Source organism: Mustela lutreola, chromosome 13, assembly GCF_030435805.1.
Source record: "Mustela lutreola isolate mMusLut2 chromosome 13, mMusLut2.pri, whole genome shotgun sequence".
NCBI lineage: Eukaryota > Metazoa > Chordata > Mammalia > Carnivora > Mustelidae > Mustela > Mustela lutreola.
In genome coordinates, this window is record NC_081302.1 from 72,852,873 (window position 1) to 72,876,389 (window position 23,517).

Genomic DNA, 23,517 nt, shown 5'->3' on the forward strand with positions numbered 1-23,517 from the left:
AAGATCCATCTATCTGAAACATTCTGAAGGGGGAAAAAAAAAAAAAAACAACTTCTGAATTTACTGTGAAGAAGCTTACATAGTTATTAAGATAATGTCATATAAAGGAGTGAGAAATCCAAGGAGAAACCGGGCCAAGTTGTCCCATAGGACAGATAATCACACTGTGTGTGTGTGTGTGTGTGTGAGAGAGAGAGAGACAGAGACAGAGACAGAGACAGAGACAGAGGAGTGATATTTATGGAGCACTTGATTTTGCCTCTGATCCTATGAGTAACTCTTTTGATGGGAGCTAAGAAAATGAGGATTATTTTCCAATTTTTATATTTGCTATTATGTATTTAAATCTTTATAAGTTCTTTCTAATTGCTCTGCTTCCTTTAAATCACTTTATCCAAACTTTAAAAAATCAATTTCACTGAATTTTGGTAAATTCAACAAACGTTTATTGAGTACTTGCTTAATTCGAAAGATGTATTCTAGTGTATAAAATTCTGAATTCTATGTTGTTTATAAGTTTATGCTAATTAGCTCAACTTCTTAAAGCTGAGTTCAGAATGTTTACTTCAATGTTTATTGACATTAAAAATAGTGGTTATTATTAGATGGAAAACCTAGTGTTTGAAATTTTTATTTCCTAATAAAAAAATCCAATGTAGTCAAGCTGGGCCTGTTGTCTAAACCAGCAATGTGAGCATAGATCCCTCACCTGTAAGTCAGTGATACCCATAAACTCTGGGTATGCTTCTGGTAATGCTTCTTACATCTCTCTCTATCTCACTTTTCTCACTGACATTTTCTGGGCTCAGATTCTGAATATTAGTTTGAAGTATTATAGGAAACATAATGATTAGTATCTCTTTCACCATACTTTCTCCTCAGCCTTGGCAAGGTTGACATTTGGGGAACCTCATTCTCCACTGTGAGGGGCTGTCCGTACATTAGAGGATGTTCAACAGCATCCTTGTCCTCTCCACACTAGATGCCAGTAGCAAACACCAAGCTGTGACAACCGAAATGTCTCCAGACAATTGTCAAATGTTCTCTGGGGGCAAAAGTTGCCCAGGGCTGAGGACTGCTGTTCTATACCATTCTCTATAATTCTGTCTCACACATGCCCCTTATCATGTGCTTCTGCCTATTCATTAAAAGAAAATAAGCCCACAATTTTGGTGATTGCCCAAAATTGTGTACAGCAGTGATCTGCACAATGGGATGCATACGAAGTGACCTATTGTGGTTCAGGAAGAAAATACTAGAACTTTCAGTTATATTTATTTTTAAACTTTTAATTTATCATGTTTATATTTGATCCTCCTGTGATGTATATGAAAGCATATAGTAAGTGGTGATTATAAACTGGTTGTTACAAAGTGTATAATATAGTATTAATATAGTGTTTAGTGTAGGTACATTATAGATACATAATATTATACATACATAATTGTACATGCACTTTCATAATTATGCCTATATATACATTATATGCATGTATGTAACATAGGTATGTATAAAGACATGATTTTATGTACAGGGTAGAGGCCAATGTCTAAAGTGTGCACCCAAAACCTTTTATGGGCTGGCCTCATCTTCTAGGTCTAGCTCCAGCTCCTCTGCCCCATGCACTCAGAACCACTGGGAAAGACATCGTGATCTTTACACCTTCCTACCCCAGTGTTTTGCAGATCTTGCTTCCCAGCTTGTCCTGTTACCTCCACTCATTCCTTCATCCAGGGACTTCTATGTCCATCTCAATGTCATCTTCTCTGAGAATCTTTCCCCACCCCAAACACAGTCTTCATTTCTTCCAATGGGCTTTTACATTCCCTTGTGCAAACATCATTCCTGCAGTTTAACACTACGTTGTACCTTCCCTGCTTCCATGAGGATTTGTCTTTCTTGCTACAGTATGAACTATTTGCGAGTTGCAGCCACATCTTATTTATCATTGGACACTCAGTCCTTAACATAGGGACTGGAAAGTAGTTGGTGCTCAATATCTTTATTGAAACACTTTCTTCAGTAAAGGGAAAAAGATCTTTAGTATTTGTCATAATTATTGAACATCTATATATTCTGGTAATCATAGGCTAATACATCAAATAAACATGAATAAAGCACACTGTTTTCTTCCATCTCTCAGTCCCATGGCAGACAACAGCAGACAACAGAGCAGCTGACCAGTGAAACACATTGAACTGAAATCGAAATTCCAGAGGGAATTTAATCACACTCCCCATATGAATCCATGCACCGCAAATCATGTTGCTCACAAAGCTGATACTGAGTCTTTGAATCAATACCACTTACAGCACTCCTGTGTTAATGCCACATTATTAGCATTTCCATGGACTGTGCCAAATATAGTCGCCCATCCACTAGTGTCTCCTGCGAAATGGTGATGAATATGTGTCAGTTATTCTATAATTCAAATATCAAATTACAAAACAAAAGTATAAGAAATTGATAATGAAATCAGTTAAAATCAGTTTAAGTAATTGAATGATAACATAGATGTAAGGGAGAAAAAGCTAGGCCAACATTTGGAGTTTTCCCCTTTTTTGAGGTTACAAATATTTCAAATGTGTGTATTGGAAAATATGGAATGGAAATAGATGACTATTTTACATATATATCCATCTTGAAAATGTTACTTGTTTCTAATGCTGACAGTTTAAATGTTTCATCTTTAATTTTGAAACCCTCAGAAGAAAATACAATCTGAATTGTTTTGTCATCTGCATATTGCTGCATATGTATATGTAGTTACGTATTTGATAGGTTTAATGACTAATAATAAAATATGTGTCACCTGACCTTCTTAATAAAGCAAAAGCAAAGTGCCTTTTAATAAAGACCATCTGTTTCTATGGAGTGAAATCATATTTTCTCAATGTGTCCGAGGACACAACATGCTTATTTGCCAAATTCCCTTCTCCTTTTCTGCAAGAAAATTCTACTCTTTTTAAAAGAGAAGACTGGTTCTGAAATATCATTTCTTCAATATTTGCTATTAAAATGGTAAGATACATATTATAATACACCATACTAAAGTTCATACAAATAGAAGGGTAAATTTAAATAGTTTTCCACAGGTCCCCTTTGATGCCTGAAACCTTTAACTCGTTTCTATTTTTTTTTTTATTAATACCCACAATGGTTTTTCAAATGATTCTATTTGATGCCTTCACACAAATTATTTTTAATTTGCATTCAGAACACCCTCATGAGGTAGATAAACATGCAGGGTGTCTGATTCCCATGCAGTGGAGAGGAAATGCCAAACATTTGACTGACTTGCCTATTGGCATCCTGAGAGCTGCCCTCATCACTGAGCAGTGTTTGAGCACCTATGATATACTCTATTGTCTTAGGCTCTGGAGACACCAAAACAAATAAGACACAAAGAAGAACTCTTCTCAAAAAGTTCATGTCTAGTGAAAGAAGTACAGTGAAGAGACAAGGCAGCCCTTAGTATGACTATACAGGTATAGCAGGATGCCGTGGAAACAGAGAGAAAAAATGCTTATCTTAGACCGGTGGGAGAGCTTCAGGGTAGGGAAGTGGGGCCAGGGAAGCCAAGTCTCTCAGGTGAAAAGGGGATGTGAACTGCATCCCAAAGAGGAGCATGAATGATCCACAGAAGGTGAGGATGGTAGGTTCCATGAGTAGGAAGCATGCATGAATACTCAAGGGCAGGAAAGCAGATTCTAGAGACAGACACCTGGCTTTTCTGGACGATGTTGTCTCACTTTGATTGCTAGTTGGGCAATTCCAAGGAAGGGTAGTTCTGTGTGGTAGAAGACACACAGGATTTTTTAAATTGCGGAGATCTGGGTTCTAGTGTCTACTCGCTCATTAGCTCAGTAACTGGACATGTCAACTTGGCATCAGCTTCTTCAAGTAAAAATATACTTCTTCAAGTAAAAATAGTATTATATTAGACAATATATACATTCCCAACATACAGATCTGAAATGGCCTGTAGGACTTTTGGTGATCTGGCCTCTGTCACCTCCTCACCCTCTATATCCTTGTTCACTCTGCTCAAGCCATACTGGCTTTTCTGTCCCACAAACATATTTTCTTATTTCACTGAGCCTCAGGGCCTTTGCACTTGCTCTTTTTTTGGTCTGAAACTGTTTCTCTACAACTTTTCATGGTTTGGTTCTCAATTCAAATGCTATCATCTCAGAGAGGTTTTCTCTGGTTGCATCTTTAAAATAGCCCTCCCTTCATGACACTTTCTATTCTATCATTTTGTTTTCTATTCTTTGTGGCACTTAACACTCTCTGAAATATTTATTATTTAAATAAGTATTAATATTTAAATACATTTCATTTACTTATGTACAGGTTTATAGTCCTCCTTGTTCACATTGCCCATGTGAACTCCTTGAGGGTAAGACCTCCTCTCCCTTAAGCCTGCTCTAGTTGGGTGAGTTGAACAGCCCCTGGCACATAGTGGGGACTCAATATAGATCTGTTCAATAAATCCATTCTCTAGACAGAGCCCATTCACACTTTATGAAAGGTATTCTTGTAGCTGAACCAAATTACCGAGCCAAAAAGAGGTAGTCATAAGAAGACATTTAAAATTAGAATATGGGCATCCAAGTAGATTTCAAAATATGACTTCAATTTTTATCAATTTTATATTTCTGATTTAAGCAACTTCTACCTGTGAAAATTCTGGTCATCTCACAAATAAATTTGGGGTGCAATTATTTGTGTTACAGTAGGATTCCCTGGAGAATACCAAATCATCTCTTTCCTTTCAGGACAATTATTATTTGGTCCAAGCACACTTTGAGGGCATTCACAAGGGGAGGTGGGCATCTGGAGCTGAGTGGGGAAACTCACCACAGTTGTCCTCATCAGCCCCATTCCCACAGTCATCCACACCATCACAGTGAAAAGCACGGGGTAAGCACTTGGTAAGATTCCCACAGGGAAAGTATCCTTTTTGGCACAAAGGAGTGATTGTACTGCCTTCAGTCAGTGGAAAATCTATGCAAAAGAGGGGACAGAAATATTGTTAATAGGGCTAAACTCTTTTCATGGCATCCCATTTAAAAGAACCCTAAAAGTTGAGTTTGTCTGATGTTATTATTTCCAGCACACAATTTCTTTGAATAATATTCTTAATTATAACATTCTAAACAATCATGGTCATATCTAACCCCAGCTGTATCAACAATGGGACCAACGTTCATTTTGAACTAATTTCAGGAAGGCAGTAGTAAATAAAACTAAAGTAATTTGTCTTACTTTCATGTGAAATCAAAGAGTTGTCCACTCTTGGAAACAGAAACGTAAAGCCATGAGCTAACAGAATTAAATAGATGGATTTATTTACTTTTTAATCCTTTATGAGAAGGAGTTGAGGTGACATAATAAAAACATACATGCAAAAGGACAGCTTAAGAGTGAATTAGAGAGAAATCTAGAACTACATTTGAATAGGGAGATATAATGGTAAGTAATGACACGTAACACTCACTGAACTTACTGTGTCCCAGGACAATTGCAAAAGGAGTTTATCTCAGTCATTCCTTCTACCACTCTATGTATGGGTGATATTTTCCTTTGTGTTTCAGGTGTAAGGAACTTAAGTGCTTTCATCAGTTTAGAAAGACATAGAAGGTTTGTTCTCTGTCCTTCTGCTATATTAAAAAGTGTGATATCACCAGTCCAAGGGAGCTCCTGGCCTTGATGCCAACCTTCAGTGGCAGAGATAGGAACACCTTGCTAATGCTCCTTGCTCTCTTCAATTAGTTATAATGAACCACAGTCATGACTGAGTGCTTCTCTTTCAGTCAATTTTTGTGAAGTTTTGTCTTGCATTCCTTTTAAAAAAATACATGACTTCCACAATTATACTAGAGTATTTGCAGAAAGCATCTCTTTATTTTCTGGAAAGTACTCTTTTGAAATTCAAAGAATGTCTCTTACATCTAAATTTCTGAAATGTTTTGGTCATCCTATCCACAGAGTAATTTTCTCAAAGTTAATTACATTCTTTTTTATTCCTTTTTTATTTTCTCATTCGACTTAGCCACTGTTCAGCTTTTGTCCTCTCTTATGTTCCCTGCACAAGGAGGCTATTTTTAATCCGCCCTTGAAGAGAACTTACGCCCCTTGAAATGCAGCTTCCTGCTTTAATTGATATCTTCATAACACAATGTATGGGGAGAGAGGATATGAGAACTAAATTGTCTTTCATAGGGAGGAGGTTCATAAAAAATAGTTTAACATCTTAGAAAACACATAATATTTGGTATGTCTTTGTTCACTTTGTCTAATTTTCACTTCCCTTTAATAAGTACACAGAGAGACACAAAGAGAAGCTGGCCCTCCTGGGGGACAGCTGGACATACCAATGCAGACTCTACTCCAGACGCTGCTGCTGCTCCATCCGCTACGCCTTCCCTAGATGGGGAGGGTGGCTCTTGGATGCTTTGCTACACATTGGATTTTTGTTCTTACCAAAGCAAAAAATACTTGTTTTGCTGTTGTTGCAGTGGTTGATGAGTGATTTACTCTTAGCCAGTTGGCATAAGACCAGTCAGGTCTGACTGTTTCAGGGAAATTCTGCTGCATGGCTCTGGGAGTTGGCTTCTTAAGCCTATTCACACAGGGAAAGGTGTACTGAGTCACATATTTTTAAGTCTCTCCTTTCTTGTAAACATTTCTGTAGAGGGAAGATTTATAAAAAACTAGTAGTCCTCCTGTGTTTGGAATGTAGATGACTGAGAGTCAATATATCTTAGTGAAGCAGCTTTGAAATTTTTTATGATACTAACTCACAGACATGTATTTAGTGTCACAATTCAGCATACAAACAGACTCACACTGAAAATAAAATTTCTTGACATATAACTTGCTTTTTACTTTGTGGGATATACTCTGATCATTGGTATTCTATCTTACTCACATTTGGGATTACAAGCCACTAAACTGATCTCATGATCCACTAATGGTATATGACAAATATTCATTCGTGATGAAGTACTCTGGGGACCATCAGACCTGCCTAGACTGGAATTTTCTCTGCCACTCACTAGACTTCAAGCAAACTACTTAAGCTCAAAATTTAGTTTCCTCATATTTAAAATAAAGTTCATGTAATATCCTCCCTCTGGATGTGTTTCAGGAGCTAGATAAGCTAATGCTTATGAAGTACTAGAGAGTGCCTGGCCCATAATAAGCCCTCAGTTAATGTTGGTATGAGGGCAATTTCAACACAGAGCAAGAAAATAGGACTTTAAGAAAGAAACTCTAAAGTAGAAAGAAAGCTTGCTGTGCCTTAGCATTGAAGAATTTTTTATGTGATTTCTAAGAAAAAAATAACAGGGACCAAACGAAAGCTTCCCCTACTTCCTCAGGTTTTTCTATTTGAAAATCCATATGACATATATGGTTTCTATTTTAAGCAGCCTCAAATCACTTTGAAAGCTAACAGGGAGTTGTAAGTGTCAGAAAAGCAATGAAAATGCCCTTACTACCTCATAATAATAGTATACTCTTAATGACCTAGTAAAGATGATTAGACATTTCATTAAAGACAATTTTGAAATAGAAAGCTAAGACATTTTGAAGGCAATATATTGTGTTCCCTTGGGGGTTTACCATGAAGGTAACCTTGAATTCCTTGCGGGCTGAACCTAACTAAGATCCATCTCCCAGATGCAGATTCAGAGCAAGATAAGTAATCAACTGTCACAGACAAGAGGGAAAAACCTTATTTCCCTGTCCCTGGAAGGAAAATGGAATACATCTGGCAAGTTAAGGTGAGGAAAGGGGAAGGGAGAGACTAACCATGTGCAAACTGAACTTATCATTACATTCCTCTTAGCCCCTATTTTGCACTCAAAAATGGCATCTTCCTGAAGACATTCTCAACGTATAAATTTTATGTGGAAGGAAAATAAATAAATGAAATCTATTTCTTATGCCGTCCCTTCTGTATCCTAAATCCCTTTTGTTGAAGTGCCTGGTGCTTACTTGATGCTCAGTCATTTTTTTAATGAATGAATGAATAAATGAATAAATGGATCATTTAGGGATAAAAAGAATTGAAGGAAGAGCTCTTTTCAAGATTTAAACTTCCCAAAATTGCAAGCTTGTATTTTTATTTTAATAACAAAAATATTGTTTAGTTTTCCAAGTACTCCATTTATTATTTTTTCCTGCTCATTATATAATTTAAAATAATTAAGAACTCCTGCAGTATTTGGCACATACTGAAAAAGAATCAATAGCAGTCTGTAGAAAGCATATTCTGCCATCTAGTCTTCCTGCCATCTGTGGAAGTGGAAAGAGATAAGTTTTTATTGAAACTTGGGGATTATTAAAATGGAGGATGCCTACATAAAAGCTATGTTGATAGCTTCTGCAGCGATTTCTATGGGACCCTTGCCAAACACACAGCTGAGGGGAGGTTCGAACATGTGAGAGAAAATTGCTCAGTGAGTGCTTCTTCTCTCTTCTGGTCAATATTCTGGACATGTCCGTGAAAAGAGCTTTTTAAATGACTCCTTGATAGCCTTTTGAGGCCAACTGGACTGCTGCCCAAGACATTTTTTGTTGCCTGCCAACGCCTTCCTCGTGTTACTGGGAAACAACAGGTGAAAATGCTTTTTTAGGCCCTCAGTTTAAGAATCCATGGAGATGTGCAAGTCCCTCTTTGTTTTCTCTGATTCTTTGCCAATAATAGTCCTGTGTGAAGTTGAAGAAAGCACTTTTCCCTTCAACCTGGTGTTCTGGCTGAGATTCTTTCCACACTAACACCAGGGATGACAGCTCTACAGTCTCAGGGGGAATATACAGGATCCCGGCCAATGAGGCCATTTCCCAGAATGCTCCACTCCTAGTGGAGTTCAATTCAGATGCAGATGATGCCTCTGCTATTGACTGAAGAGCCTGCTACTCTTTCCTCTAAAGAGAGGCAGCACCAGGAGAAACAGTTATTCCACATGCAGAAATGTTAACAGTGCCTTCGATGTGCTAGGTCATTAGGGTAGACAACGCCTAATCCTACCTAGAGCTGAGGTGCTAGGATGTCTAAGAGAAGCATCAACTCTGTTCACGATGCAAAGCAAAAGCAAATCCAGCTCAGTCACTGAATCCACCTTCTAGAAGCCCTCCTATTTCTAGGAAGAGTCTGAGCATCATAAAAGCCCACTCTTGTGGGATGGATGATTTATTGTTTGGTGGTAACAAGTAAAGTCTTTCTAAAAAACTTTTATGCTAAGGTGAGTGGGCAGAAATTGGCCTCTTGTTTGTTGTTGTTTTTTTTTTTTTTTAACTTAGAAATCTTATGTTTTTATGCCTCTGTGTGGTCCTCCCTTCCCTGACAGTATTGTGTGACCATATCAACCAGGTTGTATAGGATTCAATCCAGTTTTATTTACACATTTACCCACCTACTTTTCATTTTAAAGACTGCTGCCTTAACAGAGTTTCTCTAAGCTTCTATCTCTGACATGTTCTTCTGGGACAAACCAACCATCTCAGCCTGCGCAAGTCCCTCAGGATTCTATTCACAGATGTTCTGCAGAAACTACCACCCTATCTCCCTCTGAAGATGATTGTCCAATGTTTGAACAAACAGATTGGGGGAAATGATGAGAAACCAGGTGGAACAGAGTATAAGCTCAACAGATGTTTAAATTAGAAAACAAGAGAACTTCAAATTGCCAGTATCACCATCAACAAGGATGGATCTCAGACCCATGTTTTCCTTCGCTGGGTACCTTTATGTGGCTTATGAACTAAATGTTGTGTCCCTTAATGGGTTATAAAAGATATAAAGACAACAGGAAGACTTCTCTTCCAAAAATATCTCTGCTACTCACCATTAAACTGCTTAAACCTCACCTTAAGGATGAATTCTTTTAAGTTAAAATATTGTCTTTTAGTATTTAGATACCTAACTTGTTCTTCATGAGTTTGAGAGACTTTTCTTCTTAAAACCTGCCTGAGCACAATGCACTCGGAGAATGATCACCGTGGTGGATGAGAGGCAGAAGAACATGGAAAGAGTGCTTGTGAAAGTGAAGCCTGATGGAAACTTGGCATGAGAAGTGTGGAAGGGAGTGAGGGTGGCTCCCTTTCCCTTCTCTTGCTCTTCCAATTCACCCCCAGTTTGCTGACTGCTCTGTCAAGGGAATTTCATCAGCTCTTCCTCCTGTTGCTGGTAATTCTCCACAATTCTAGTTCCACTGACTTACAGATTTACCTACATACAAAACTCTGCGTGTGCCTAGGCAGGATGTACCTCACATAAGCATGGGGCACCATTCACATAGACAGCTGGTATTGAGCCAATAGAAGCCAACAGTCCTAGACTGAGGCCCTAAGTGCTTCTTTGATGACAAAGGATGAAGATCCCCTTCCCCGCCTGTGCTGAAGTTGTTCATCTATGTTCTATATTCCACTTGACCTCATGTTCTCAGAATCTCACTCGTTAATTATCATCTTTTACTTCTATATTTTAATATCCCTGTTTCTCCACCATTTTAAAAAAGATTTTATTTATTTATTTGTCAGAGAGAGAGAGAGGGAGAGAACAGAAACAGGGGGAGCAGCAGTCTCCCTGCGGAGCAGAGAGCCATCCCAGGACCCTGAGATCATGATCTGAGCTGAAGGCAGACGGTTAACCGACTGAGGCACCCAGGTGTCCTTCTCCACTGGTTTTTAAATATTAATCTTATTCAATCAGATCTCACCTTCAAAACCAACCAACCAACCAGCCAATCAAGCAAACAAAATCAACCAACCCATCAACCCAAATTCTACTGTATCTGCAGCAGAACTGAGACCCACTTCTCTCTTCAAAATTAAATTTCTCAAAAATTCATACAAGTCAATGTCTCCACTTCTTCACCAACCTTTCTGTCTTCAACCCACAGTGTTTGGTCTTGGCCTTGATGCTCTGCTAAAAGTCTCCCATTGGAATCATGTCCTCTTTGTTATTAGAAGCAGTAGATATTTTATAGTCTTCCTCTTACTCAGTTCTCTGTAGCATTTGACACAGCCAACCACAGCCACCAGGCTGAAAACCTTTTTCTCATGGCTTTGTGATATCTCACTGCCCTGGTTTACTTCTGCTCCATATTCTCTAAAGCTCATATATCTCTATATATCTCATCTATATCTATATCTATATCTATCTATATCTATATCTATATCTGTATAATCTATATCTATATCTCATTGATGCGTTGGCTCCTTTTTCTTTGTCAACACCCTAAAGATCATTGATAAGCATATGGTCAGAGACTTCTGAGACCATCAAGTCAATTAAAAAATTAAAAGGGACCTGCAACAAGTTACTAATATTTTAGTTTGTCAAATAAGAAAAAAAAATTAAAACCCTAAATTACAATTAGGGTATTACAATAATGATTTATTAGAAAACAGCATTTTATCATTAAAAATTACACCAAAAAAATTACACACAAAAAAAGACAATCCTTTAAAGGAATACACTTAGCTTTATGAAAAAAAAAAAAACCAAACTCATTTATTTATGCTTTTGGACTGGTAAAACTTTCATTCCTGATAGCAGAGGCCTGGAACATAGTGTTTGGAACTATGTGTGAGAAAATCGAATTTGGCAATGTTATTAGAATTCTTTAGAGAGCTTAGCCCTCTGGTCTATAACTCACAAATATTTTCATTCAGTCTGTCATTTGTCATTAATTTTGCTTATGACAGGGGATCCAGAGATGGATGTATCAAGTTCTGACTTTAAAATAAGTATGCAAACTAAAAATAGAAGGTAGCTTGCTTGATTTAATAAAAAATATCTGTAAGAACTGGTAGCATATAATATGCTTAATAATGGAATTTTGAAGGCTTTCCCTTTGAGACTGGGAACAGGACAGCAATGTTCACTATTTTTATATCTATTCAACACTGTAGTCAAGGACTTTAGCAAATGTAGTGAGACAGGCAAGTAAATTGATGGTTTAAATATTGGAAGAGAACAAATACAACTGTATTTATGAATGATATGATTGTGAACATAAAAAACAAAAAAATTACTAGTATTAGTGAATTCAGCAAAGTTTCTGAAAATCAATGTCATTTCTCTATGTCAGCAACAAACAATTAGAAACGAAAATGTTCAAAAAATACCTTCTATTATAGTATCAACAGTGTTCTATATTTGGGGATAAATATGTAAAGTATGCCAAGTGACATTAAAGACACAAATAAATGGAGACTTAATATTTTAAAGATGTTAATTCTTCCCCCAATTGATCTACAGGTTCAAAGAAATTACAGTAAAAATCCAGGAGTGTGTATGTACATGCACATAGAAATGGATACATTGTTTCTAAAGGGCACATATTTCTAGAAGCTCAATAAGAGCCTGGTCAGTCTGGAAGAAGTGTGCAAAGCAAAAGGATTTATCTGTAAACTAAGACTTATTACGAGGCTACAATAATTTATGTAGTGTAATACTGGGGGGAAAGGGTGAACAATAGACAAATCGAATAGAATAGAAAGTTCTGAAAGAGACAGATGTGAACGTTTGATTTATGACCAAGTGGCACTGCAGAACAGCGGTAGGGGAAAGGTGTTTCTAGGTGGATTATATTTAAATATTAAAGGTAAACCAATAGACTTTCTGGAAGATAAGAAGGGAAAAGTCTTTATGGCTTTGGGGTAGAGATTTTAAGGAGACTACAATAAAACAAATGAACAAACAAACAAAAAACCAGAAAAGAAACAAAAGCATTAATCATAAAGGAAAAGAGACCCGAATTAGACTATATTAAAAGTAAGAAGGTCTGTTGCAAAAAAATGAAAAAAGATATCATTAAGAAAGTGTAAAGGCAAGCTACAGAGTAGAAGATGGTTCAGAAAATTTGTAATTAGAATATACATATGTGTGAGTGTGAGTGTACGTGAGTATGTGTATGGGGGGCAGGGAAAGGGAATTCCTATAAATTAATGAGTAGAAGAGAGTAAATAGAAAACGGGCAAGAAACTGAAGAGACATGTAACAAAAGCGTATACACAAATGGCCAAAAAACATTTGGAAAACCATTAAATCTAATTAGTACGTAGGGAAATGCAAATTAAAACTATAATCTATCACCACAGACTACCAGTATGACTCTAATGTTAAAAACCACTGATTCTATACTATTTAGCGAGGATATGCGGCTATGCAAACTCTCATGCCCCAATGGGGTGTTCCTTGGAGCAAGGGTTTGGGAAACCATCTGTCATTATCCGCTAAACTCAATGCCTTGAAAGCCTGATGAGTCAGCAGTTTTATTTCCGGGCATGTGCCCAGAGAAATGCACACACCTGTGTGCCCAGAGACTCAGACAATACTCACAGAAGCATTCTTCATAACAACCTCAAACTGGAAGCAAACCCAAATGTCCTCAAAAATAAAATAGATAAAAATTGTGGTGTGTTCATTAATGGCATATAATATAGTATTGAGGGGTGCCTGGAGGCTCAGTGGGTTAAGCCAATGCCTTCGGCTCAGGTCATGATCTTGGTGTCCTGGGATTGAGCCCCGCCTTGGGCTCTCTCCTCAGTGGGGAGCCTGCTTTCCCCTCTCTCTCTGTCTGCCTCTCTGCCTGCTTGTGATCTCTGTCAAATAAATAAAATCTTAAAAAAAAAATATATATATATATATATATATATATATATATATAGTATTTTTTTTAAAGACTTGTGATCTACAGAACTGTAGGAAAATCAATTTATGTTGTGTGGGGTTTTTTTGTTTGTTTGTTTAGATTTTATTTATTTATTTGACAGAGAGATAGAGAGCAGAAGTAGGCAGAACAGCAGGCAGAGGGAGAGGGAGAAGTAGGCTCCCTGCCAAGCAGGGAGAGTCTGATGCGGGGCTCGATTCCAGACCCTGGGATCATGACTTGAGCCGAAGGCAGAAGTTTTAACCCACTGAACCACCCAGGTGCCCCTGTTTTGGCATTTTATTTTATTTTAAAGATTTTATTTATTTATCAGAGAGAGAGAGGGAGAGCGAGCGAGCACAGGCGGACAGAATGGCAGGCAGAGGCAGAGGGAGAAGCAGGCTTCCTGCCGAGCAAGGAGCCCAATGTGGGACTTGATTCCAGGACGCTGGGATCATGACCTGAGCGGAAGGCAGCTGCTTAACCTACTGAGCCACCCAGGTGGAGGCGCCCCCCCTATGTTGGCATTTTAAAAAAGCTTTTATTTATTTATTTGAGAGAGAGAGAGAGAGAATGAGAAGGGAGAGTGCAGAGGGAGAGGGAGACGCAGGCTCCCCGCTGAGCAGGGAGCCCCACAGGGGCTCTGTCCCAGGATCCTGTTCCAGGGATCCTGTTCCAGGATCCTGGCTCACTGACTAAGCCACCCAGGAGTCCCATATGTTGGCATTTTTGCTTAAGTTATGTACCATTGAAAGGGAGAGGTGGTTAGTTTCTCCTGATTTCCAGGTAGATTCTATGTAGGTGGAGGTAAGGTGGCCCACACTGACTTATAGTATATGCTCTATGTCTGGGAGTCAGGTTATAGCACAAATAATTTCCTCATGCTTTCCTCTTTACAAAACTCTTGCAGTTCACTCATACAATGGATAAACATCACATTGCATTTGAAAAACCCTGTGCTCTTTGTGAGGGCCACTTATTTTTCCAAGTAGATAATTTTAATGGTAGTTATAGCAAGAGTGGCATTTATAAGTGGAAGTAGGAAAAAGCCAATAAAGGACTAGTTTCTGAGCAAAGGAACAGAATTCTTCACCAACACTCAGCATGGAGTATTATCTCTTTCCTGACTATAAGTAAGTTTACCTAAAGACTCTCTTATCTCACTCTCAGAATTTAAGACTTTTGAGGGCATATTTTTGCAGTAGCCCGCCATGGAAGAATGGAAGTGAATCAATATCCTTTGAATTTCTTATATTTTGTGAATTTACATGAAAGAGAATTAAGAGTAGAAATATCTACAATAATAGATAAACTATTTTTAGCCTATGTGGTTGAGCCTGAAAATCTCAGACAAACGGGTGAGTATGAAAGAGACACAGATGTGGGTGGGGGAGGGCAGAGGAGTGAGGAGAGGGCCTGAATTTGCACTCTTGTCCTGCGATAGGCAAATGACTATCTGGCATCCGCTGACTGGACCATAATCAAACAAACAAACAAAAAATGGGTAATGAAAACCAGGGGACGAAATAAAAAGAGGATCTCACTCTAAATCAGAAGAGATACCTCCCTAGTCATTTTGTCATGGATTGACAGATTCTTCCAAAAAAAAAAAAAAAAAAAAAGGGAGTGGTGATTAACATCAGGACTACCTCATTGTTAAATGTGCAAATCATTTATATATTTTTTTTCTACCCACTAAGAGGCTGTATATTGATCATTAGACAATATGGGTTCAGCTATTCCCTTGCTAAATATTTAATTTGTTCATATAATTCTCAAAATTAAGAAAATTTCAAGTAGAATTAATATGTTACATCATGCAGTGAACCCAATTAGCAGCCTGATATGCACAAGGAGTATAGCCAGGAATCAGCATCTCTTCTTGGAAAAAAGCCTACTTCTATTTTGATGGGCTAACTGTAAGAGCAGTGTTTCTAGAGATGTTATCCATAAGACAAATTTATCAGATCACCTGGCCTGATTCTGTACAGTGCAGAGTCCTGTCCCCTAGCCTAGACCTACAGAATCTACTGGGGGCGGAATCCTAGAATCTATTCCCTTAACATCACCACAAGTGGTATTTAGAAACCCAGCAGATATAATGATATTATGGCTGAGGCTAAGAGATTATTTGGTATGCTGAAGGCAAGGCTGGTAAAGGATAAGGCAGTGACTCGAACACAGTTCTGCTAACCCTGTCTAGCCTCCTTGCCACACTGCTACCTCCCCTACCCTAAATCTTAAATTCGTATGGCACTTCATTTTAGTACTCCAAATCTCTGGTTTGTGAGCCTATCAGTGTCCATTTTCTGATAAAGCAAAATCGGAAGAATGAAAACTACCTTCTTTTCTGAGCTTCTGCATCAAGGTGTTCTGATATGAGCAAGTTCTGAATATGCTCTCCACAACTTTTCCATAGGCACAAAAAAGATTGATACTATGTTTCTTCATTAAAACATAAAGCTCATAGCAGAGAGGACTCTCCACAAATACAAACAAAGCAAAAGCCACGGAGCTAGCACCATAGGTGGGACTGGATGAGCACTAGGCCTGGGCACGAAAACCCTTTGTGATAGGGACTGAATGCAGCCTGGGCCAACAGGTGCATGGACCTACAGGGCCGAGATCCCGATGATGAATGGGGGATGACCACCCAAGGTTGTGAATTGGAAATCTCCCTGCCCATGCCAGCAGCGAAAGAAGCAGTAGTGCTTTGCAAACTGAACACAAAAGATTCGAAACTGGTAAAATCCCCAGGATTCAAACATAAACTACATCTCAGATCTGAACACTTCAGTGGGTGATGTCGAAGCGATGATGGGATCCCTCCGAGGGAGAGGCATGCAGGAGGAAAGTCCCTCTGACTTTATGAAAATGTCCAGGGCTTCAGAAAAGGGAGGATTCATCCCCGGGGAATTAGATGATAGTATTTTAAAAAGCAGTGTAAATCTGTATGATTAAAATTCTCAAAGAAATAATGGAAGGAAAAATATAATGAGGTAGGAGTGGAAGTTTATAAAACCAGAACAGACAGATTTAAATACAGTTGGAATTATTGAAATGGAAAATATCATCACCAAACATTTTTTTAAAAATCTGAACAGATTGAGTAAAAAATAAACTGGAATTACAGGAAGGAAGAAATAGTTAAAATGATCTCTCTCTTTCATTGAACACTTATTCTAATAATACAGAACTTCCCTGGGGAAAGAAAATAGTCATATAGCACTGGGGAGAGTCATGTGGCATGGGACAGTTGGTAATCTGAATAGGGTGATCGTGAGTACAGATTTTTAACACCTTAAAAGAAACCCAATTGGTGAAACGTTTATTTGAGAATTTATAATTTGCTTTAGAATCTAGAAAGTTAATATGATGCATATGCTATAAATGAGATAACATTCCCTGCTGGATGTGGGGCAAAATCATATGATCAAACACATATTTAAATTCACAAAATATAAGAACACACATTTATCTGTATCACAATGTGTGAAATTTTTCAATAAAATGATAAGTGAAGAGTCTATATGGCTTACGATCAATTTTGACAAAAGAGTTTATATCCTCCGTTTTCAGAGCTTTCTGGATTTCAGAATTGTCAGGCAATTACCATGGACCTAAAACACGAGTGCACGGTGGGGTTGAAGTTATAAGGAGACACGATATGTATAAGGAATGAGCTTGTGTTGGGACACGTGCTCTAGCAATGTGAGCCAAAGAAATGAGGACCGCCGACCAGGCCAGGAGCCACTGGGACCAGCCACAAACAACAGCAAGGAGACAAGGGCCTCCGAGGGGGACAAGACAGATACAGGAAGTTCTGGGCAGGAAGCTCAAGAGCGACAGGAGGCCATGAGAGGTGAGGCATGCTTGAGGAAGGAGGAAATGGAATGGCAGATGGATTCCAAGGGGAGATGACCAGACAGATGCTAACAATCAAAGCAGAGTAGGTATAGGAATTAGGGGGCTTGAGCTATGGAAAGCGGGAAGCTTGAGTCTGAGAAGGTAAGAGCTCCAAGAACAAAAGAGTTGAAAAGTGGAGGCAGCAAGATGAGAGAGAAGAGGTTTCAGAGGCCAGGAGGCTTGGAGGAGACCACAGTGAGAGGCCGAGCTGGAGAAATGACAGCAAGAGAGGCTGCGCAGGCATCTGAGATGGGTGTGTGCAGAGGTGAGGAGAAGAGGGGGTAAATGTGGTGGGAGGCGAATCTAAGCAAGGGTCCGCTGTGGGACTGCAGGGGATGGGGGGGGCCCTTTTGGGAAAGAGAGAGGTGTAAGCAAGAACAGAGGTAAGGACAGAAGCCAGAAGAACAGTGGAGAGAAGGAGCAGCATAAGACAAGTGGTCTACCATTTTATCAATAAAGCCAATTCCTCATTTGAAATTGCTTTCTAATCTTATGATGTTCAAAAATTTATTTAGTCACAGGAGCATAAATAAATCAGTTTACTTTGATTGGAAGACACTCTTCTGAAGTATTTAACACGGTTGAAATGATTGCAAATTTAATTTTTTTCTGCACATACCCAATGACTGGAAGTATGGAGTGAGAAACTGATGAGTGTGAATAAAGCATAGAAGACAGGTTTTTTTTTTTTTTCATTTTCAGATAATTCATGTAAAACAAGCACATTAATTTTTTTCTGATGAATGTTAAATTATATATTAACCAAACAAATAAAAAGTAAACCAAGCCACTTTGGGCTCTTAAATACTATACATGGATGTAGAAATATATATATAGTATAAATATATGTATAAATATAAATACTAATATATATAAGTATATTTATCTATAGTATTAATATGTATTCCAGAAAATGTTGTGCATTTATCATTATATAATTATGTATGCAAAAGCTATTCTTAGTTAACTGAATTTTATTCAGGCCACAGTTTTCTAGGTAGGATAAAAGTGTAGCATATTTCAATACTAACTTATTTGAAGGCATACCAATCTTTTCCTCTAAAATCCAGGCAGCAGCCAATTTTGTTAGTTCTAGTAAGAGTCCTTAAAACTCCTAATATATCTGGTCATATTTGTTTGTAATAAGATGAACAAATGAATAACGTCTGGTCCAGGGTGTATTTACTTAGTGCCTTTAGAGAGAACATATCTCAAATAGCTTTCCCTTCTGGGCTTCTGATATTTTCCCTCCTGGCTCACAGTGGGCTCCTTTCAGCCTTCAAGCAGGTGAGTTTCTTTTTCATTAGTGGTGCCTCGTTAGCCTCTCTGTATGACTGGCTTGCAGTATAATTGATTTTCACAGCTCCCAGCAGCATGATGTAATTGTGTGAAATTAAAATTTAGTTGAAAACCTTTTCTGAAGTCACAGCAACCAATCAGAAGTGACGTTACTTGGAAAAGAAGCCTCCAAGCTGAGCTTTGAATTTGTCCACTAGGGGGCAGTCAAATACTGCTCACTTCAAAATACTGTTCGGGCCCTATTTCCACTGACTCCATATTTTGAAGGTTTGCAAGTTACTTAAGTAGCAACTGGTAGTTCCCGAGTAGCATTGTAGGCATTCATGCTATTAATTTCCCACAGAAGCCCGGACTTTTTGGTTGGTAATATTGTCCATAATTAGTCCACAAAAAACTTTTTTTGAGGAGGAGGTGGTTTGAGGCTGGTTAATAAGGATACCCAGTGAATAAATTGATAAAATACATGTATGGAGTTATAAGAGGATATGTTATCTTTACTTAACAGTTAATGTCTGTAGCTTAAGTTAGTCAGTTTCATTCATCCCTTAGGCATTCAAGGGTGATCCTAGCCAGAAGAGAAAAGATAATAGCAAAATGTCTACATTTTACTTTTGTTTAGCTGTGGCCTAAGAATCTATCGCAAATATTTAAGTAAATTTAAGAAGCAGTCTGTGCTCTTACATAATTCTGAATGACTTTTCTTTATTATAGCCTAACTGCTTTATCTATCTATAATTTTATTGTGAAAAAGAAGGTTCACTAATTATGTAACAAGTGATTATTATTTTTATAAAAAGGAGTAAGATATCAAAGCATTAGTATGTCTAATTTTGAAAATAAATAACTTTAAATATAAAGGGTTAAATTGGCAATTAAAAGTAATGTAAAATCAGAAAATGAAAATTTCCAGGGAATTACAATTGAAATTACAATTGAAATATTTATTAGGGTGGTACTACGGATCTGAAATACGGCATATACTTAGAAATAAAACCCCAAATCATCTGTTTAAAATTTCTTTCCTTCTTTTTTTTAAAGAATACCATTACATTATGGTCAACCTTAAAACATTATTTCAGGAATAGATGTTTTTCATCCCAAAGATTTTGTTTTTCAAAATCAATTAAATGCATTACCACAAGCAAAAGCAGAACTATAGTAAAATTGGTTAACTATAGTTGCAATCCCTGTACAGTTAAGAATTAAGGGCACAGATGACCTCTATAAAGTGTTTTGGATCCAAGAACCTATTTCTTAACTTCTATTCTTAAAAATCATACTAAATGGAATATTACAAATGTACATAAGATATGAACCAAAGGAAGACCTTAAATCAAAGAAATGGACTGCTTTCTACAACAGTACTTCATGTCAAGTGAATTCATATATTCTTTCTCTTTAAGAAACACGTAAGATCACACTTAAATGATAACTTATGTTTTCATAGAAAAGAGTTTAAATTCCAAAATAAAAATCATGTATTAAAATAATATTTTAAAATAATTTCAAACAAAATTTTAATATTTCAAATTCAAACTAAATTTAATATTTTAAAAATATTTTATTTGTTAGTTTGTAAATAACTGCTCATAAGTACTGCATTTTATTTCGAGATTATAAATGTTCAGTTGAGTTCATTTTTGAGTTTATTAAAAACCTATAACAAATTTCTCAGAAAATAAAAATAATTTCAAATTCTTTTACTCTCAGTTTTATCAAAATTCTTTAAGAAAAACTATGAACTTAAACAGATATTTTGAATAATAATAATAATAAAACTCACATGCCGTGGATCTTATATAGAGATATAAGTGTACAAGCTTATAACAAAACAAGTCTATATTTTTCTTTAAAAATATGTGAAGATTAATTTTTTTTCTTAACTTTACAAGAAAAATACCACTAACTTGAAAATTACCAGCTTGGCTGAAATAAAAATCTTTAAAAATCAAGAACAGTAAAGAGAATTATCTAAATAGGTATACTTTTGTACATTTTAAATGATTTTATTTTATATAGGTTGGTCCTTCTGGAGAGCTTCTGATTTTTAGATTTCTCTGTGGCTTTCATTTTTTTTTTTTTTTTTTTTTTTGCAGTTCCCAGTTTAACTATGTTAACAACGAAACATAGCAACTAACAGTTACATGCATTTTATGAAGCTATTTCAACAGGTTGAAGTTTCATAAGGCAACATTTTAATTTATTAATTTGTCATCCTTTTGTTACAAATACTAAAAATTATTTTCTCCATTATAACTGACATGTTCAACATTGTTTTTTAAAGATGTTTTATCTACGATTTTAGTAACACATAAAAGCAAGTTTCCATGAAAAATTTGTTGCTAGGATGGGACTATAAGCAATTAGTGATCATGACAATGATCGTGTAAACTAGATGTCTGTTTCTCAAACACTGCACCGAGTCTATTATAAATATGTTAGAACTAAATAGAAATATTCTATTTCCTATTCTTTTGGAATTGCACTCATTTAAGCGAGAAAGTAGCAGCCTTACCTTTGATATCTATCAGGACGATGAAATGAAGGAGAAGGAACATTGCAATCAGTCTGAGGCTGAAGAGATGTTTAATACCAGAAAAATAACAATAGGTTTACAGCAATTGAAGTATTGGATGTATCCTCCTTATACCTCCGAAGGAGTTCTGATATAGTAACTTCTGTCCTCCCATGTGTCTGAGCATGCTCACAGCTAGAACCTTACTGGCATGAGGGGAGACAGTCTTGTCACTAGCAGCCTATCTTTTTCACTCTTTCTTTTCTGTTTCATTTTATTTTAAACCTACAGTTGTATTCTTGGTTGTTATTTCATTATAGGATGGACAGAGAGGCACAAAGAAGACTTTGGAATTGTTAGATAGGAAACATTTTATTTAAATCATGTAAGAATTGTTTCCCCTCAAAGCATGTAGTGCAATTTGCTCTTACTTAAAATCCAAACATACACAGTTCTTACATACGAAGGGATATAGATTTTCACTGATTAGGTGAGGAAACTACGAATATGTTTTTTAACGCAAGAAACAAATGACAAAAAGCTACTTACTGACTAATACACAGAGAATACCTATGCAAGTGTACTTAAATGTTTTCAAATAATATACAGAAAGATAGTAATAATGAAAATATATGGCCTTGGGTTTAATAGTCACTGTAAAACACTTGCACAATATTTTAAACATTTACTTCTTCTATAACCATATTCCTTTTTTGAAGTGGATAATTTTATTCTTGCCTTCAATTCTTGTTGAACGCCTATTAGAAAACATGAATTACAGCTTAGTTCTTACATCCTGAGAGCGGCTTCTAACACAGCAGAGTTAGTGCAAGTTCAAGTATAGGAAGGGAATTTTGGTCGATTCTAACATTATCAGAAAGACTTCTACACAAGTTTGTTGTAGGATTTTGTTCTCAGAGTATATGTTTTACTAACTGAGAAATGCCTACGTAGACATACAAAACAGTTTGTAGTCTTGATTTGGACAGAGGATTTTGTAGGTGAATGATATGGATTCTCTTACATATTATAAATCGTGTTGTTAATGATACTGTTTGAAAAACTATCCTTTGATGACTGGATATTGTTGTCACAAATCATAAGACAAGGGGTTTTCATCATTCTTTCTTTCATTCCAGCCTTTGATAGAATAAGGATTCAAAAGGAATTTGAAAGAGAAAATATTTTATTGATCACATAATGTACTATTTCTTTCTCATTTAAGAAGTGAGCTAAATTTTTCTCCAGATACATTTAGATGTGTTCTCTCCTTTTTCAAACCAAGAAGGCAACAAAGGAATCAAGTATAAGATGAGAAGAAAAAATTCAAAATCTTTTCTTACATTTCAGGCACCTTTTTTCCTTCACTAGCCCTGGAGTCTTTTCAAATAAAAATTGCCTAACTTCGCTTTAAAAAAATCAGGGTGATCAGTTTTTCTTACATTTTGTGTTTTGCTGTCAAGTGGATGGATGCTGGTTTCCGGTATTGAAATATTGAGCATGAATTTTTAAGTGTAAGAAAATGCCAGGAATTGCCCATCACAAATCTATTTGAAGTTTAAGTATATAGTTCACGAAAACACAATTTTTAGAGAAAGAAGAAATGTCAAGATTTCAAAGAATTTACTAGGCTCCTTCATGAATACTAAGCCTTGGAAATAGATTTAAATTGCTAAAAAGTTGAACCACCAGCCCTTCGTGTTAGGCTTTTCAGAGCTAATCTTTGAAATATTAACGCACACACAAAATTCAGAACTCAGTAATTACAAATAATAGTTAAGAACATCTCTGGTTCGTTACTGATTTCTAAAGGCAGAAAAGGACAAGTATGGAAACATTTTTCATTTAACATGTTATAACTTCTATTTATCTAGTGTGAACATTCAGCCTTTTGAACTGAAACTGAAATGGTTGAAATGTGCACAAGATATGATGTATGGGTTTTTAAAAGGGTAAATGAATTTACTCTTGAAGACACCGCTGGGGAGGAAGTTCCAGAGAGGGTTTCCCACAGCTGAGAACAGATGTGCAAACGGATTCATCCCAGGATATTAACTTCGAATTTGCACAAGTGTGCTTTATTGATCCTTGTCTGAATCTGATCATTCCTTTATGCCAGTCCCT

The 23,517-nt window shown here is 36.8% G+C and overlaps 1 protein-coding gene across 1 annotated transcript in view; it reads right to left on the reverse strand.

The window, feature by feature from the left end:
• Nucleotides 1–21,475, reverse strand: part of RXFP2 (relaxin family peptide receptor 2) — a gene marked incomplete at its 5' end in the record, with an annotated part of 57,609 nt that extends 36,134 nt beyond the window's left edge. The window contains 3 exons of the mRNA XM_059143994.1: nt 2,311–2,388; nt 4,864–5,010; nt 21,394–21,475. Of these exons, the coding sequence (XP_058999977.1) occupies nt 2,311–2,388; nt 4,864–5,010; nt 21,394–21,475 (307 nt within the window). The remainder of the gene's footprint in view (nt 1–2,310; nt 2,389–4,863; nt 5,011–21,393) is intronic.
• Nucleotides 21,476–23,517: the final 2,042 nt, after the last annotated feature.